Here is a 14,599-nt window from a genome sequence, read left to right as displayed (position 1 = left end):
AAATGCTTAATATTGATGGCATGGAAGTTGAAAAATTCTTCCTGCCACAAGTGAGTGGAAACAGAACGTGCTTAAATTAGCACAACGTGAGTGAGTACTTTGCTGTAGACATGAGTCTGCCTGAGCATTTTCAAAGAAATGTTTGGAAATCCCTGAGTATATATATATAATTAGGGGATTAGGATTCTATTAGTATCACTCTCCCTCCCTCTCTTTCTCTCTCTCTCACACACATGGATAAAGATCTTCAGTTTGACTAATATTATGATTTTATTGTTTGGAGAAAGGCAGGAGGTTGGGTTATTTTTGGTTTCACATCATTTCCATGTATTGCTTAATACCAAAGTAGGACTATGCCTTAATAGGAAGACTACACACACACCCAATCCTTTTAAGTCATCTTCCTAGTAATTGCCTTCTCTGTTGTCGTTGTCGAATCCTCCCCAACTCTCTACCAGTAGCAGGATGAAAAAGCACACCTTGGTTGTACCCTGGATGGCTCTCTGTCCTCTATCAGGATTGCTGATAGATGGTGGATTCAATGAGGCCAGAATCCAATTTGATTTATTGCCTTTAAGCTGCAGGGGCCTTCTGGACTTGGATTGCTGTTCTAGGAAAGTAGGCATTCCCTGTGTAAAATGATATTGCCAGCGACTGACATTTTGATTGTCTCTCAGCACTTGGGATCATAGAACAAATCTCAGTGGGTGATCGTAGGAAAATCTCTGCTTTCTATAAAAATAAAGCCACAGTCCTTTGTCTGCAAATTAAATTCTGTGCTGGGATACTCATAAGAAAGGGGATGCACACATATAAGATAAAGCTCCATAAAATCTGGAAGAGGGCAAGGTTCAGTGATGGAGGCCATAGGTTCAGCCTCAGAAGTGTTGGAACGACAACCTGGGAAACACAGGTTTGAATCCATATTCATCCTCCTAAGCATAAGACTGCACTTGCCCTCAGTGAAGTGACACGTTACCATGTGTTAAATTCTGTGCTGGCATTTCTGGCCTGGTGGCTGGTCTTGTGAATGTGTCAGGACATGTCAATACGAGGCCCAGTGCGACAGAGTGGTTAGTCTAGGATTGAGGAGCCAGTCACTGTCCCTCAGCTGAACCCACTTCATAGGATTTTGGGTGTTAAATGGGGTGTGTGGAAACAGAATCATGTCCTTAGCTTAGGTTTTACTAAATGCAAAAAGTGTTGATGCTTGAGCCTGCGTAGAATCTGGGACTCATGCATCCTGTCTGCCTGGTTGTCATTTTGAAACGGAAATGCTTCCTTGTAAAATGATCCCCATCTATTGCAATAGCACCATGACGATCCCATCATTCTTCCAAAAAAATTTATAGCCAGTGATCACACGGACTGAGAGTGGCATAATGAGCTTATTAATTCTGAATAATACATGGTTTTGAAAGCTTCTGTCTAAAATGAGATGAGCTCTTTTATAGCGATGACCTACCAGTACAATAAACCAAGAGAATTTATGGGGAATACTTTAACAGACAGAACGGTGGCTTGACCCATGAATAAATCAATTTGTTTGAATCAACTTGCAGGCTGGGGTGGGGACAAAATCTGCAATGAGCTGAAAGTTTACAAGGTAGCATATTGGATAAATGTGTAGAAGGCAACAGCTGCTTCTTCAGACTTCAGGGTTTACAGCTGTGCTGCCTTTTTGTGGAATATGGAATCCAGTTCAGACTTAATGCAAACAATAATTTGCCATGGTATCTTGAATGCTATCATCTGACAAACCATGGTTTGTTAAGAGCCCACCAAATCAGGACCTGAAACCATGGTTTGTTTGAGGCTTGTCTGCAAATCACAGTGTCAGCTAACTGTAGTTTGGCATTCAGCTGAACCAACAAAACCTTGGTTTGAGATGCTCTTCCAGCTGTTCCAGGTTACTGAGATTTATAGGGAAGTCAGTGAAGAGAGAAACTGCATAAACCATGCTTTACTTGGAACACAAATTATGGTTTGGAGTTCTACATGTAGAAAGTTTCCCCATAGTTTCCCCTTCAATATAAGCTGCTGCTTCAGGCTTGGTCACTCATTGCGAGCAACCGGTAGTTAGAGTAGTCAAATAGGTTGTGGCCATTTGAAACCCAACCTGCCCCCCTGTGACTGCTGTTCACTTCCATGGACCTCAGCCTCACCTGGACTTTGCACACTTATTTATTACAGTCATAATTCTGTGATTCCTCCCATGAGTTCAAGGTATTCATGTCCCTACTCAAATAAAATAAAATAAATAAAATAATAAAATAAAATAAAATAAAATAAAATAAAATAAAATAAAATAAAATAAAATAAAATAAAATAAAATAATAAAATAAAATAAAATAAAATAAAATAAAATAAATACTATTCTGAGAGATAAATAATACTCCAAGATAACACATCCAGCATAAAACACACCTAAAATGTAAATCCATATATAACAGTGCAGGATAACATCCTAGGATAACATCCCAGCTGCTGGTGAGGAACACCCACACATATATATAGTTTGCATTTCTCTGACACTTAGGTCATCTTGGGGGCTGTCCTTAAAAGTAGCATCTCCTGACTCCAGACTGCAGTTACACATTTGAACTTTTTGAGTCCTAAATCTGTATATACGTGACTGGGAATTGTGTCTCACTCTCTTCCTGATTAATGAAAGAAGTAATAATACCAAGGTGTTCAAAATGAATCTGTTTCCTTTGGGTTTCTAAGGTGACATGCCAGTTTCTCCTTTATTGCTAAATCCTGAAGTTTGGTGCACCAGTTCTAGATATTTGGAACTGTAAGCATTTTCCCATTGCTGCACCATCATTTAATTTGTTGCCACAAGCATAAACCTAATCAAGTCTTTAGAAGGTGCTTCTACATTACCATCAAAAGATACAGATAATAAGCATGGGCTGCAGCCTTTAACCATGTTCCCTCTGCTAATTCTATCCTTACACCGGCCCTGTGAGTTAGGTTATGACAGAGAAAGAGAGAGCAACAAGCCCAAAGTCACACAGTAAGATTTGAGGCTAAGGAGGGATTTATGTGTGTATCGCCCTGATCCCAGTCCAACATTCCACTACGCCCCTTCCCTCTAACAACGGGAGTTGTACTTCAACAATATCTGGAGAGCCACAAGTTCCCTGTTCTGCATTATCTGGATGAACTAATTACTGGCAAATCAATGTTTTGGGCAGTGTTCAGCAGCAGTCCTAATAAAGGCTATATTCTAGCAGAGCCAAAAGACACAGGTTGATGATAGCATGTTGGCAAGCTGTGCCCTCTGGGACTCACGCCTTGCTTTTCAGTGTTCAGTGGGTATCTGTTCTTTTTTTGGGGGGGGGGTGTCTCCGTTTAAGTCATTGGCTGAGTGTCAATGAAAACAGTTTGTTCCATTGCCTTTAGCTTCTTGGTTGCCAGTTCCAAAGAGATCCTTGGCTTGCTGCTTTCAACTGCTGTGGCATCTTGCTTGGATGAATGCGCTGGTGCTTTTCCTAAGCATATTTAAAAAAACAAAACACTTCAAGAAACAAAACAATGGCTAAGTAATAATTGCTGAAAGCATTGCAGTGTTGATGGAAGGACAAGAGCCAAATTTGAAGGGCAGAAATATGTAAGCAACAACATCAAGAGGGATATTTCTTGCTGTTGTGGGTTGTATATCTTCACTTTATTGGACTGGCAGTGATGTCAGCCAGATGACTGTGTCCCTCTGTGAACTGAGAGCAAATCCCATAAAGAGAAGGGAATGTAAGAGAACAGTTATTAAAATTTGGTCCAGTAAGGTTTTGGTTGTGTGTGTGCTTTGGAAAAACCCCCGCAGTGAAGTCTTGTGGCACCTTAAATACTTAACAGATTTATTGTGAGATAAGCTTATTTGGTGCCACCTGGTATTTTATGAATTCTGTAGTTGACTTGGCATGAGGAAAAGTGTGTGCGTGTATATCTGTGTGTTTTTAACAAGGTGTCACATTTTTGAACTGCAATCAGTTTCAGAACTTGCTCTACCAAGTTACACTGGGTGCACTTGCAGAAATTTAAACAATGCTAAAGAAAGGGGGAGGGGGGGGACACATTTTACATCCAGGCAGTTTAAATGAATGTAAAGGTTCTTTAGCCACCAATTTATATATTATGTAAATTGAGTAAATTGCTTGAGGTCTCTTTCCTTGCATAATCTAGATCGCATCTGCACCACACATTTAAAGCAGTATCGTACCACTTTAAACAGCCATGGCATCTCCCAAAGAACCCCAGGAACTGTAGCTGGTTGAAGATGCTGAGCATTGTTAGGAGACTCCCTATTCCCCTCACTGATCCACAGTTCCCAGAGTAGTTCCCCTTTTTTTGGGAAACTCTGTCAGTATCCTCCTCTCTAGTCTCACTGCAGTTGGGTGGAGAATGGTGCAAAACGTGAATTAGTTGACTCTGCCTGTTGTTGAGTTTGGCTCCAGCTACTGTTTGGGCTCCCTGTTTTCTGCCCTACCAGCCACAGCCACACAAGATCCAATGATCAATAAGCTCCACTCACCTGTGGGGTGTGTGGTGGTGGAGATAAGGATCTTGCCTGGTGACTGGATCTGGTTCCCCACACCATTTTAGATGGCTTCGTAAACACTGTGCCGTTTGCACGCAGTGTTATTTGTTTGCTGGCAGCTGTTAACAGTCTGGCAATGGCAATGAATGAGAGTTACTGCTATTCCTTCCAGGTGGGTTATACGTTTTGTAAGGAAGTGGTTTTCTTATTTATTTATTTTTTTAAAAAACCATTAAACCAAGCTTGCTTAAGTGAGAGTTTGGGCCTGTTGCCATTTATGAAACCACAGGGCTCAGTCCATCAAAACTTAATGGATGTGTTGAAGGAGTCTGCCTAGCTGAATTCTGAGTATCATTAAATAAGATGAAATGCTATAATCTGGTATGCCAGGCAGCCCCCCAGAATTACACTTATGCACGTTAACTTTCCAAGTGACGCTGCAAAGTAAAGAACTCTTAATTGGATTGTCTCGCGCTGGCAGCCAATGCATGCTCATCTGTTATAATGAAGACTTTGTGTTCTGAGAAATGTTTTCTCCTAGGACTGGAAAGTAGTTAGGCTTTTGGGACAGGCAATGGTGTTGCCATTACCATGGTTAAAATGAGTTTTAAAATATCCTTCCCCACCCCTACCCCTTTTTTCCTTTTTTTAGAGTTCTACACCCAGTTTTATAACCAATGATCTGGAATGGCTTGAACAAAGATCTCCCAAACTTCTGATAGATGAGAACCAAACTAAATGACACACGGGAGATTTAGAAACGCTCTCTCTGCTTACAGCCCTGCCCCTCTGAACCTCAAACTAAATGTTAATAATTTACAGCCCACTGACCAGAAATAAAAAGTTATAGGATGCAAAATACAGAGGGGGGGGGGAAATGGGGGGACCTCAGAAAGCAATAATAGATTAATGGAAACAAGTGATAATTTTTGCAACTTACCTGCTAAAAAACCAGAGCTCTCCAATAAAATGATCAGAGACTCTGAAGACGGGCCTGGGATGGTCTGTGTAATGGAGTATTATCACAGTTTCTCTGCCTCTCTCATCACCCCAGGATAAAAAAATCCAGTTTTTTTTTTAAAGTGCTGCTGATTCCATCTCTCTGTTATTACAAGGACAGTCTTGTTTGCATGATTTTTTTGTATATATATGCCCTATAAACTTTTTGAGGGAAATGCATTGAAGCCTGCAGAGGGGGTGGGAACCCACTTTCCTGTATCTGGTAATAGATAGTCAGTTCAAATCAAGCAGCCTATTCTGAAAACCGGAAACTGGCAAACCTGGAGGGATGCTTTTTTGTTTGGTTTTCAGTTGAAAAGCAGTTGCGTGAAGCTCCTTGTTTCAGTGGACTGCCATGTGCATATCCTCCTTTCCCACTTATCTTCTGTTCAAAGTCACCATCTCCAGGTTGCTTTTCACTCTGCAGGGGAAAAGACACAGGGATCCTGTTTCAGGACAGTTTTGAGTTGGGGAAAGAGGTGCAAGAAGCACCCTCAGCTCTGCAGCATCTCTGCAACAGGAATAATGTAATGACGGAGTTGCACCTGGTGCAGAGATAGCATCAGAATCACCTGCCTTCCACACCTCCAACACAGGCAAAAGTAGATCTGTGGAACTTGCAGAGAAGCAGCAGAAAACACTCTTCCATTCTTAATAGCACACAGCTTTGGCTGAGCAAATAAAACTGAGCGAAGGTATGGAATTAGCAGACTTAGGAGTCCTTGTTAGCACAGGTGTCTTTAGAAGCACCTTCATCCTTGCCAGCTTTATTTGAGCTTGTTGGCTTTATCTCACCATCTTCTTATTCAAGAGAAAAAATTGGGCACAATTTTTTGTGCACAAGGAGAAATCATTGCTGAAGCTTGTTGCTTGTTTGTCTCTTCCTCCAGCTTCATATGCCTTGTTGGCAATTGATTCTTTTGAAGAGAGTTCGCATCGAAAGCAAGATATCATTATATTATAGGATGGGGTGAGGGGTTGGTTGGTTTAGATGTTACCTTTGGGTCCCCTCTGTAGTTTTATACCTGTATAATGTTGAAGGAACTGTTGAAGTGGTCAAACCCGTCTCTTGGGCTTCATACACACTAACCTGTCTGTAGCACCAAAATGTAGTTTTTCCTCAATCCAGAATCGTTCATCCACAAGGTTGTGTGTGGTTACTTGATAGGTCTTTGATTAGGTTTCCCATACGTTTCCCTCCCTGCCCAGGTGAATGAAGAAAGAAGTGGTAATTGCAGACTTGAGGTATGCCCTCCCACATCATTGGGCAGGTGTAGATACACGTGTTTTCAAACAGGTACAGCCAGTGCTACTTTTCTAGAAAAAGAGGTGCCGGAGCTCACTGTGAACTTCTTCCTTCTTCTCTTAGAATGGCAATAGTGCCCACCTGACAGGTGCCGTTGCTGAACTCTGATTGATGAGCTCTGGCTGAGGGGAAATACCCTGAGTACAGGGCAATGCAGAATTAATTGGCAGTGCACATTTATTTTTGTAATGCAACTAGTTTCTCTTGAAGCACTTTTCAGGGCAAAAAATATGCAGTAAACCTAGTGTGTGGACTACATAGAAAAAAGCAAGTACTCAGTCTCCAATGATTAGGTTATCCATGTCTTTTCCTCCCTACATACAGCCCAGGTGAATGAAGAAGAAAGTCATGACTGTAATCTTGGTATACACCCGGAGTCAACGGGTAGTTGAAGATACACCCCTACATTGCTAAGACAGCCTAAATCTGTTTTTGCCTGTTTTTTTCACGGTCATATGGTAGGGCAGTGGTTTTCAACCAGTGTGCCAGGGTGCATTGAAAAATGGTCAGGGGTGCCGCGGGCAACATTGGCCTCCATCTCTCTCTCTCTCTCTCTCTCTCTCTCTCTCTCTCTCTCTCTCTCTCTTTCTTTCTTTCCCTCCCTCCTCTGATGCCCTCTTGTGTCTCTGCCTCCCAAAGGCTTGAACAGCTGTTTGTTGCAGCAGCACCAGCTATAAGCTCCCCAGGTGAATGATGCCTCTGGGGCTGGCCAGGGGGTGCTGGCTGCCAGAAGATGAGTAAGCAAGCAAGCAAGCAGAGGAGGGAGCCCAGCCAGCTACTCCTCCAGCCCTTGCTGTTGGGAATGGACAGACAAGTGGGAAACCAGGCAGGCAGGCACTGCACTGGCCTTTCTTGTGCTTGCTGTGTGCAAGGCCTGCCTGGGAGCTGAGTGCCCGGTGCTGAAGGGGAGACAGTCTGCCATGAAGGCCCGGCAGTGCCCGCTGTTGCTACTGCTGCCTCCCAAGGTAAGGTGCTGGCCTCACAGTCATCTTTGGCCAGTCTCTGTTGGGCCACTAAGGCTGGGAGCATTTTCTTCCCAGGCCGCTGTGGGGCAGTGTGAGGAGGCACCTCTCTTTGGGGCAGGGAGGGACAGCTCAGTGACCAGGGGCAGCAGCAGCTGCTGCCTGGAGGACTCCCAAGGAGGGGAGAGAGGAGGCTGGGGGAACCTTCCACAAGGGAGGGTGTTTGAAAAAGGGTGAGAGGCTGCCAGCTTTGCAGGCAAGGGGTGACATCACTGGGCTCCTGAGCCCCACAGGACTGCCTCCTCACATTGAGTGCAGAAAGAATGTAGGGAGCCGTAGACTCAAAAGGTTTGAAAACCTCTGCTGTAGGGTAAAGGAGAATCAATATGCAGCGAGCTTTTATTTTAGGCATGAAGCCAATTTCTCAAGAAGCACTTTTCAGGGGCATAAAAGTATGCAATAGATCTTGGTTATATGTGGATTACATGGAAAAAACAAGCACTTGATCCCCTTTGATTCTAGAAAAAAAAATGTTGTGTAAATGCAGCCTTTGTTAAGTTAATGGATGTAGCCAAGCCTATCATGTACCTCTTTGAGGGACTAAAAAGAGTTGACCAAGAAAAACTGTGTTGTCATAGAGACTACTTGCTTGAGATGCTTCCAGAAGAAAGGAGAAAGGCCTCTCTGCCACCTTCCATGGCAAGAGGTGATGCAATCCTGTAAGGTGTAGGAGAGTAATAGGCCAAGGATCAGTCTGGTGTAAACTCTTGCAGGAGTTCAGCAAGAGGACGTGCACCAGTTGGAAGCAAAGCAGTATGTCTAGCCCAAACCTTTTGCAGGTACAAATGGCATTGAAAGCCAGATTGCATGTAACCACCTTTATACCATCAGGAGCATAAGTCAAGATGTTGGCATCTGTCTGTCTTGGGAGGCAATGGAACAGGGTGTCTTTGGGGCTGAAGTCAAACTGTTGGAAGGTTACAGTGCCTGTTATGCCTGTGGAGACCAATACGGGAGAGACATGTTTTGCTGCAGCTGGGGCAGATGAAGGTGTGTGGCTGTGTTGCTGCAGATGCACCATGGCATTTCTCCTCTCTGTGTTCCTCCCAGCAATCATTTCTCCTCTGGTCACTGTTGTGGATACATAACCTGCCTTGTCTTCAGGCACTGTGGTTGTCTTGCAAGGGATTCCTACAGAGCGGGGTTGATGTTGCCAGTCTTCATATGTTTGAAGATGAGTGCACAATGCAAATGGCATCTGAAGGAGCCCAGAGAGGCTTGACCTGCTTTCTGTGCTGAAACCAAAGCTATAACTTTGGGGACCCCTGGAAACCCAGTAGAGAAGCAGGGTCTGCTGGAGTGTTAATGCCATGAGCCATCATACACTCAGTCTGCATATGTGTGTAAGTAAAACCATATACAGTGGTACCTCGGGTTAAGTACTTAATTCATTCCGGAGGTCCGGTCTTAACCTGAAACTGTTCTTAACATGAAGCACCACTTTAGCTAACGGGGCCTCCTGCTGCCGTGCTGCCAGAGCACTATTTCTGTTCTCATCCTGAAGCAAAGTTCTTAACCTGAAGCACTATTTCTGGGTTAGCGGAGTCTGTAACCTGAAGCGTATGTAACCTGAGGTACCACTGTATCGCCAATGACACAGTAGTCTCCGGTAATCTGCAGTCCAAGGAAACCCAACCTCAGGTCTGTGCAGGCACCTCAAAAGTATCTCACTGCTTGGAGATTGGAGTGCATGCAACAGTGACATTTCTTGATTCAGTCCAGCTTTCCTTGCTTCAAAACACAGCTCCAAGCACATGAGAACCCTTCTCTTCCAAGGAACATTAATCCATGACTGGCAGAAAAGGCTTAATAGGCAGCCTAAGATTCTGGGTGGACTGTTTATGTGCAGGGAAAGTAGGGGGTGGGCAGTTTTCTTATTTAATGGTTGTTGCCACTTCAAAAAAGAAAAAAAAGAGGATGCTTAAGAGCAAGGGAAGGATACAGCTTTCCCAGCAAACTTTGCTTCTCTTTTTCACTGGACAATAAGAACCTTGGCGGAAGATTGAGTTACTCAGAAAGGGAAACCAGAATCAAAGCCGGGGGCTTACTCTGCATGACTGACTGGCTGATCCCTAAAAAGGATTCCATTCTCAGTTCCTGAAGGCATCTTCCCAAGCTCAGCGTCTCATGTGAGCTTGGAAACAAGCTAGAGGTAAAGTGAGTTAGACGGGGCTTTCCCGCTTGCAGAATGAGATAGAGAGAAGCTCTTGCTAACCTGGTCTCATAACTTGGTCTGTTACAGACTGTTTTATCCTGTGTTGCAAATGTGGAGAATACTGTCTGCCCTGCCCTTGCAAGTAAGTCTAACAAAGTCACTGGCATGAGAAAATCTTTATTGACTCCTCTGCCCACCCTGTGCCTGCACTTAATTCACTTGTAACTACAGTACTAATTTGCTCACAGAATGCATATATTGTTTTTCAGTGCTGTGCTATCAAAGTAGCACATAATTAAATCAATTACATACAAACAATTTAGAATCAATATATAAATAGCAAAAACCCCTAAAGCCTGCTTTAAAAAAACTCTCACACAACAAAAATAAGCAAGATCAGTTGTAGATGTCGAAAACGAGAAGCGGTGCAAACTCACAAATGCAGAAGGGCTCAGAATGATATTCACTTGTTTGCAAAACACCAGTACATCTTTTCAAACCATCTTCCCAAAGGTTGACTGAATGCATGGAGGAGCAGCAAGATTGCGGCTAATGAATGCATTTGAATACCACTTGGTGAGGAACAGATATTGAGCATGGCAAGATCTGTCAGAAGAAGAGTCAAGGCCAGGCATAGGCAAGCTCAGCCCTCCAGATGTTTTGGGACTACAATTCCCATAATCCCTGACCACCGGTCCGGTTAGCTAGGGATCATGGGAGTTGTAATCCCAAAACATCTGGAGGGCTGAGTTTGCCTATGCCTGGGCAAGGCTATCTCACATCTGATCACCTTCAGAAGATGATTTGTCTTCAGCAGGATGAGGAGACAAGGGACAAGCTTTTCTTCTGCGCTTTCCTATCCCACTGCATCCTGGCTCCTCAGGGACCTTGGTCTCCTTCTCCAAATGCTTTGGGGACTGTGTGAAGAACTCCCCCATTCCTTTTTGCTATGGCGGTGCTGGCCTCACACACACACTGGATTGCCACCAGCATATTTACTTTCCAACTTTCTGTGGATCAGGAGAGGAACCCCCACCAGCGTTTCGGGAGCACAGCACTTTCCGTGGAGCCCTGGCAGCCACCACTTCATTATGGTCCACATTCACACCCACTGTTGTTCCTTGTGACACATGAAGCAAGACATCTGAAATTAGGCTGTGTAGATCTTTCATGTGCAAAGCACATGTGCAGCAGCAGCAGTCCAGCTATGTGTGTGTGTTACTGGCATGGCTGTTGACACTGTAATATGAGAAACAGATATCAGAAAGGTAGCACAGATGAATACTTAACCCATCTCTCACTTGCAGGAAATTCTTCTGTCCTACCTAATGACCCAAAAGCTTCTCATTCCCAGCCATGGAGATAGATTGGGGGGGGGGGTGCGTGAGCAAATGCTCCAGAAGGCTTTGACCACTAGTAATGGCTTGGGTGGGAAAAGCTGCCATTGCCTTCTGCCCTAATAAGCCATCACCTACCACTTTCTGGTAGCTAAGGCAGGAATGTGGGGCGCAGGTGGTGCTGTGGGTTAAACCACTGAGCCTAGGACTTGCTGATCAGAAGGTCAGCGGTTCGAATGCCCGCAACGGGGTGAGCTCCCATTGCTCGGTCCCTGCTCCTGGCAACCTAGCAGTTCGAAAGCACATCAAAGTGCAAGTAGATAAATAGGTACCGCTCCGGCGGGAAGGTAAACAGTGTTTCCGTGCTCTGCTCTGGTTCGCCAGAAGTGGCTTAGTCATGCTGGCCACATGACCCAGAAGCTGTACGCTGGCTCCCTCGGCCAATAAAGCGAGATGAGTGCCGCAACCCCAGAGTTGGTCATGACTGGACCTAATGGTCAGGGGTCCCTTTACCTTTGAGGCAGGAATGTTGGGGGTTTGCATTTGCTGAATGACCTTCTGCCATCTGTAAGGGAGTTGTCAGGGAATGAGGTCTTGCACCAGCATGCTGTGCAGCTGCCAAGGCTCAAATCTGTAAGCAGCTCCTCGTAGTGGAATCCCAAGTGATGTGTGAGACCGTGGCTGCTGACTGGTGCGTATTGTGACTTGAAGGGCCAGAAGACAGGGAGCCCCATGGTAGATGGATCCGGAACCAATGGCAGGTGGAACGGGCTCATTCTAGTTTTGTCCCCGTTGTGCTCCCTGCTGTGTTCTACAGGGGCAAAACAGAGACTAAGGAGGAGGAGGAAACTGACAGTAAAGGGCTGCCCCTTGTGGTGTTTTTTTTTTTAAATGATCCATATTCTTTATTTGTTTCCATCGTTTTCCAAAACTGGTACAAAAATGAAAATAGCGAAGGGGAGGGGAATGCAGTCGTGGGGATTATTGACGTCGCCACCAGACATAATCAGCAGGATAGCTGATTGCTTGAACAGAGTTCTCCAGCTCAGACATGACCCTCTCCCCTCTAAAAAGAACCCCACACAGTCACCCTCTCATCCCCACCCTCTCCCACCAACCCACCCACCTGCTTCATGAAAAGTCAAAGAGTTTGACACAAAACAGGCTTTGGTCGCTAGCAGTAAACATGGGAGTTACATTCGTTTTGTCTCCTAGTACACAAGAATGTAGCCACACAAGAAGTCACCATACATTCAGCGCTTCCTATTCCATAGTGACCCTGAGTACAGACTTGGCACCTGCCTGACTGCAATTTACACTGCTTGCCCTAATGCATAGTGTCCATCACTGTCTAAAATGGTAATGATATTGCCTATTCCAAGCAGGGATTTATTTGCAAGACCAAGCTGAAGAGTTTTAGAAACCATCTTGTCATTTAAAAAAAGGTCTGGGAGACTGACCTAAAGAATTTCCAAAACAATTCTGCAAACTAGTGGGTGGAAGAAGCTGCAATCAACCCCCCCCCCCCAGAACATTGTTCCTCCTGGCTTGCAGATAAATCACTGTTATTTCAGAAGTCCAATTCTCTCATTGGTTGTAGGAAGATAGGGGAAATTCCCCCCACCCCTTAACCAGCTCTCATGTGGGAAAGTGGCAAGGTGCAAAGAGTGTGCCCCCTGTATGCCCCTCTGGTGCAAATGCCCACCACATGCTTTGGCTATTTCCCACACCCTCAAGTTTGTGAACAATCATCAAAAAGGAAAACTGGAAATAAGCCAGAAAAATTTACATAAGATATTTACACATACTAAATATCTAAGAAATATCTTAGATATCTTATAATAAATATCTCCTCATCTGGCCGGGGCGCAGCCACCTGCAAACTGCTGGTTAGAAACAGACCCCATTCTGCACCTCCGGTGGAAATGGTGGGCTCTGGCTGGAGCAGCCTCCCCTCCTCTCTCCCTTGGGGTTGTTTTAAGGAAGAAACAGGCAGATGGGGTTTGACTAAGCACAGACTGAGGTTGGTGAGGCAGTGCTCCACTTGTAAACTTGGAATTTAACCTTTGTACCTGTTGTATAGTCAGAAAGATGGGTGACAGACACAGCCCTTTATTAGAGCAGTTAGCGCTGCTCTAAGTCTCTGAACAACAGCAAAGCTGCCTGCCTTATATAATGCTCAATAACTTGTAACAGTAACGATTTCCAATTAACTACCCAATAGGTGAAAACAACTCTCAATCCTTCATTTGCATACTGGTGGCCCAGAGTGAGAACTGCAGCCAGTCTGAATACATAACAAGACCAAAGAAGAGAACTGCAGGCTGTGCTGATAGGCCAGAGTGGCTCAGGTGATACCCCCTGGGGGCTGCCATTTTTTTTTCTGTGGTGGCCATCATCTGCCCCTCAGCCCTGCAAGTTCCTTGTCAAAATAGGGCATTCTGGGGCATTAAGATAGCAGCTGCTACCTTGATGGAGCTTTGAAGAGCTCCAGTAGCCCCCCCCCAAAAAAAAACATTTCCCACAACCTCTGGAATTAGCAAAGGGTGGGGTTGCTCCCACTGATTCTTACACCATGCTCCCCAAGCCAATTTGGATGGAAAGTTTGGTTTTCCAAATTTTAGCCAGCTCTATTCTTAACTGCATTGGAGTTGGACCTGACAGCAAGCAGTATAAGAAGCACTGGTGATTCATCTTGTCACCAAAACCTCTTGGATGAGGAGGTAAATAGAGAACTGTCCATCACTACTTCTTCCCAGTTTCACCTGCTTCTCCAGTGTTTCTGTTCATGCCTGTGAAACTTCTCCATCAGCCCCCAGCATCACTGATGACGGACTGGTGTCTTTGACATCCTTCTGCACTGCAATCATAAAGGACTTTTAAACTTAAAGAGCTTCTCCATACGCAGTGGAAGCTTGGTCCATTTGGGCAAATGAGGCACTGCCCCCAACAAACTCAGTCAGCCTCCACCTCTCTTCCTTACAGCCAGTTCAGGGGTGATAGCATTTGCTACTTCTTCTTTAGTCTCAGTGTTGCCCTTGCAGAACTCAGGCAAGAGGAAGATGGGAGCAAAACCAGAACAGCCTCTCTCTCTTGTAAGTATCTGGATCGGCCTGCTGTCAGCTCTGGCTCTGCGTACTCTTAGCCTCCCTGCATTCAGCCCCACTGGCCCCAAACGGGCACCAGCCACCACGGGCAATGGGTTAACTTCCATTTCTGCTTCATAAGGCATATTTTCCA

At 44.8% G+C, this 14,599-nt stretch overlaps 1 protein-coding gene and 1 long non-coding RNA gene across 3 annotated transcripts in view; one reads left to right on the top strand and one right to left on the bottom strand.

Moving 5' to 3' along the window:
• The window catches only part of GPR50 (G protein-coupled receptor 50), a gene marked incomplete at its 5' end in the record, with an annotated part of 70,531 nt that overhangs the window by 40,025 nt on the left and 15,907 nt on the right, over window positions 1–14,599 (top strand). The window contains one exon of one of the 2 annotated variants that reach the window (XM_080991143.1): window positions 10,110–10,164. The exons of the other annotated variant lie outside the window; for it this stretch is intronic. Coding sequence (XP_080847269.1) covers window positions 10,110–10,164 — 55 coding nt within the window. The remainder of the gene's footprint in view (window positions 1–10,109; window positions 10,165–14,599) is intronic. 2 annotated transcript variants of the gene reach the window in all.
• Window positions 2,362–14,599, bottom strand: part of LOC308468772 — a 49,310-nt gene continuing 37,072 nt past the window's right edge. The window contains exons 2-3 of the long non-coding RNA XR_013981868.1: window positions 5,481–5,960; window positions 2,362–3,497 (exon numbers count right to left, since the gene is read on the bottom strand). This is a non-coding gene — a long non-coding RNA (uncharacterized lncRNA). The remainder of the gene's footprint in view (window positions 3,498–5,480; window positions 5,961–14,599) is intronic.

Source organism: Podarcis pityusensis (genome assembly GCF_964106645.2).
Source record: "Podarcis pityusensis genome assembly, chromosome: Z".
Lineage (NCBI taxonomy): Eukaryota > Metazoa > Chordata > Lepidosauria > Squamata > Lacertidae > Podarcis > Podarcis pityusensis.
Note: the sequence above shows the minus strand (reverse complement) of the source record. Positions and strands in the feature narration are given on the sequence as shown.